The 4392-nt window shown below is 59.1% G+C and overlaps 1 protein-coding gene across 1 annotated transcript; it reads right to left on the bottom strand.

Annotated features, from left to right (window-relative positions):
• Window positions 1-338: 338 nt before the first annotated feature.
• On the bottom strand, window positions 339-4155 carry BESB_013240 (DnaJ C terminal region domain-containing protein; the record flags this gene model as incomplete). The annotated part of the gene is made up of 6 exons (XM_029360054.1): window positions 339-416; window positions 699-872; window positions 1242-1350; window positions 1903-1994; window positions 2180-2314; window positions 2872-4155. 6 exons carry the CDS (start codon window positions 4153-4155, stop codon window positions 339-341), a joined length of 1872 nt encoding a protein of 623 aa, XP_029216721.1.
• Between the last annotated feature and the right edge of the window lie 237 nt (window positions 4156-4392).

Genomic DNA, 4392 nt, shown 5'->3' with positions numbered 1-4392 from the left:
TCGGCCGGTCGACGCTGGAAGTCAAGGAGAGAAGAGTCGCTTGCAGGCGCAAGCGCCAGCCAGGCACCTCGGGAGAGGACCTCCTGCTATCTCACTCTACGGCGCAGAGGGTACTGGAGGGGCGGCAGGCCACCCGCCCCTCGGGCGCAGGGGTCAGTTCCGCTGGACGCGGAGCGAGGCACCTCGAATAGCTTGGTCGCAAGAGACGTTTTATAGGCATCCGCCGCCTCCACCCGCTCCGCCACACCCCTTTGAGTTTCGGCGTCGTCGCGGGCACACGACCCGCTCTCGACATGCGTCCTTCGCAGTCAGATTCACGGCAAAGCATCCGCCGCGTCCTACGGCCGGGGCTGGAGCTCACGAAGGCGCTCCAGTAGCTGACGCTCTTCTGCGGAGATGCTCTTCGGCAACTCCACCTGAAGAAATACACGACACGACGGCAGCAGAATGGTGGCTGACTGCCTTCTCTGGGAGCCGAGGCCTTTCTCAAGCCGTCTGCAGCGCCAGAAAATCAGCCTCTGCGGGCATCCCAAGGGCGATTCGGTGTCTAGGACCTTCTTGGCCAGATCTTAAGGTCGCAGGCATCGATTCGTGGAGTGCGTTTCACTGTCTTCACATATTCAAAGGCACGCAGCAAGCCTGTGCAACTCAAGGCGCGTGGCCATTGATCGTTGAGTTTCGCGATCGCACAGACTTACCTCAATGACTGCAATGTGATCCCCGCGCGCCGCGGGTCCTCTTTGCGCGTCCACGCTGCCGCTCGTGGTGTCTGGATCCACGGTGCCGCGGCCTTTCACCACGATCTTTTCGCCGCTCTGGGTGCCCGGAAGAATCGAGATGCGGGCCTTGCCGTCAATAACGTCGATTTCTTTCTGTACGCACAAGCCGCCACGCCGACAGCCCGTGGCTGCCAGACTGCGTCTGAGTCTCGTTGTGGCAGCCCACCCCCAAAGGTAGCACGGAAGAGGCTGCGAGAACGCTTGCCACGCCGCGTATGCCAGATAGTCGTCGCTGACGCCCCAGCGGTGACCAGGTCAGCAGACACGTGGCACGCACACTGTCTCGACAAACTCGGATACAATGCCGCCATCAAAACAGTCTTGTACGAGTAGACTTCATCGAGATAGATCGTCTCTACGCCCATTAGAGGGACTGGATCAAGAGAGAGCGTCACAGGCCAAGCGTTCGCCTCACTGGAGGGCATCGCGTCCTCGCACCGCTACACGAAAAGCAATACGTACGCTAGGCAGGCCTAAAATGGCGTCCACGTAGGAAATCCTAACGATCCCCAGCAGGTTGTTGCTCTCTCTCCTGAACGGCGTGTCGTTCTCCACCTCGACTCTCAGCAGGCTGCAAATACAGCGATCCACAACCGACAAGCGTCCGCCGCAGTCTTCACGCACGCGTCCAGCTATGTTGTAGATACCCACTCTCGTACTGTAGGTCTCACGGGCACTTTCGGCATTTCACCTACTCCTATTCAAGAGGCTGTAGAAGCGTGTGCAGGAGGTGAAAGCATACATCGGCTAGATGCCAACGGAAAGTGCAGGACCAGGAGAAACCAACGGACATCGAGCGCGTGAACGGGCAGCCCACGCCTTGGGATGGGACATCTTCGCGACTGCGTAGGTGCATGCATGCATATACCGCGTTTGAAAGAGACAGCGGGCGAATTGCAAAGCCACGGCTCCACTCAGTAGAAAAGCGACGCAACGGAGGAACCGCATCTCGAGTGAAGCCTCGCTCCATACGCTTGACGCTGTCCACTCCGCCATATAACGCTGCGTTGACTGTTTGGCTTTCTGTCAGCGTTTCGAGTGCCTGAAACGCTCTCTCTAGCCTAAACCCGAAACTCTAAAACACGCCAAGCCGTCTCCCGTATTGCCTGTATGGGACACTCACAGATCGCCGGCCTCGCCGCCATTCTCGCCAACATCTCCTTGTCCTTTGATGCGCAGGCGCATGCGGTCCGCCACGCCTGCTGGAATCGTCACCTGTAGCCACACGCGCCAAAACGAGCCAAAGTTGCGGCGTGCAAGAATGGGAGCAGTGAAACACAGGCAGAGCGACTCGAATCTAACAACTAGCAAGGGCTGTAGGCCCCGAGCCCCGTGGCTCACAGCCGGTTTCGTAACATGCCCGACGCCGTCGTGGATTTCACGTCAAACGCCAGGCCTACCTGAAGGGCCTTCTTGGTCTGCACACGGCCGGAGCCACTGCAGTCGGAGCAGAGCGGGCGCGTTTGACGGCCACTCCCCCGACAATCTGGGCACGTCCGCGACGACCTCAGCGTCCCCATGCTCGTCCGCTGCGTCTGCAGGCAACAGTGTGTCAGTCTGGGTTGCGCTGGATAGTTCATATACACATATATATAGTATTGCACTCCTGTGTGTGCGGGTTCAAACCCGCGGTGCATCACCCTACACGCACAAAGACGTACAACCCAGGTCGACGCCAGTTTCAAAGCGATATGAGCAGGGAATGACGGCAGCCCAGCGCCACGTGAGTTTTCCACAGAAAGCGTGAGCAGCCATATCATGCCGCGTCGAAATCACGCCGCTTCGAGACCAAGAATGGAGCATCCCACAAACCCCTAGCTCGCCCATAGCGAAGCGATTGGTAACGTAAGGCAGCGCGACAGCCGCTTCCGCCGCCCTGCCCAGCAGGCCTGTCCCTCCCCACGAAACCCTGCGACAAAGACGAAACGTCACTAGCATCGGTGTCTCGTACTCCGCCACGTAAGCTTGGTCTTAGGTCCCACGCTCGGCGTGACATACCGCGCTCCTGCAGCAATCACATGGTATTTTCATGACAGACTCTCTACAGAGAGTCACCGAATTGTAACAACTTGTCACCACTCCTGCGACGCACCTTGACTATGGCGCCTCTGCCCTCACAGGCTTCGCACGGCACTGCCTTCTGTCCGTCCTTCCCGCCCGTTCCTGCACAGCTGGCACAGCTCTCTAGCGCCTCGACAGTGACGCTTTTCTCCACATCATTGACCGCAATTTCGCTCAATCCGAGCGTAACGCTCGCCCAGACGTCGTTCCCACGGGCGCTGTTCCACCCTTTGGCTCTTCTTCGGGCATCCCCGCCGCCGAACAAGGTAGAAAATATATTCGTAAGGCCGAGCTGCTGCCTGGTTTGTGCCTCGTCCGCGCCCTGCTCTTCGTGATCCCGACTTTCTTCCTCAGCAGCCGTGCCCGCCCTCCCGTTTGCTCCCGCGGCTCCTCGTTCTGTCGCTAAGTCGTCTGGAAGTCCGTTAGGGGCTGCCCTTTCCTTTGACGGGCCTCGCGGTGGAGAGCTCGGCAGAAACGCGTGAGCTAAATTCGCTGGCACGCGGCCGGTGCTGTCGTACTCCGCTCGCATGCGATCGTCAGTGAGAATGTCGCGCGCGGCGTGCAGCATTCTCAGTACTGAGAGATCACCATCCAGACCGCGCAGATCCTTTTCCGCCTGAAGGAAGCGACTCTCAATCTCTGCCTTCGCCGCTGATGCAGCCAGCCCCACCAACCCATAGAGATCCATATCCACCGTCACACCGGGGGCAGCGGCGCCCCCCTGCTTTTCTGCGGCGCCCTCCGGCGCATCCTTTCTCCGCCCCAGGAAAGGGAAGGCGCCGAGGGAGGAGACGAAGCGCCCACGAGAGAGCTGCGAGGAATGCAGTTGCCATATAGACACGGGGGGTGAGGGCCTTGGACTCGATGGCAGCGAGGAGCCGTGGGACTGCCCGACGACTGCGCTTGCACCCGAAAGGGCAGTCATAGCCGTAGAGCCTTCCGCATGTCTCCGCGGCATTGGATGCCTGACGACTGCGCCTGTGCCTACTGCGTCCGACCTGAACCCGGGGGCGTGGGCGCGGATGTCAGCTGATACAAAGCCCAGGCACTGGTGTGAGGAGATTCCTTGAGATTCACCTGGATGGCGCCTGTCACACGACGCCGTAGGCGCAAAACTCCACGACAGAAGCTCGTATCCCCGGGGAACGAGCGACGGCTGAGGCGCATGAAGTGCCTGGGTTGCCCTAGAAGAAAACCCACTGACCTGCCCTACGACGCAAAGGACCGTGACGAGGAAATGACGGAAAAAAACCAACAAAGGACCGGAACATCGCTGTCCGTGACAGCGGTGCGGCCTTATGAAGACGTGCATCATTTTGACTCCTGAGAATTCAGATCTTGACAGTTCCGCCTTCCTCGACTCGTTGAGAAAACCCCCTCTTGAAGCAGTGCGTGTATTGATGCTTCGGAAAACAAACTCTTGCAGCTATTTGCACCGAGCGCGCTCTCTGCTCCTTGACCCCAAACCACAACACTGACACGAGGCTTATCTGGTGAAGACGAAGTACGAGGAGGAGAGCCTTTTCTCCTCCATCAAGAAAAAAAAGGCGTC

Source organism: Besnoitia besnoiti, chromosome IX, assembly GCF_002563875.1.
Source record: "Besnoitia besnoiti strain Bb-Ger1 chromosome IX, whole genome shotgun sequence".
Lineage (NCBI taxonomy): Eukaryota > Apicomplexa > Conoidasida > Eucoccidiorida > Sarcocystidae > Besnoitia > Besnoitia besnoiti.
This window is presented reverse-complemented; position numbering and strand designations above follow the sequence as displayed.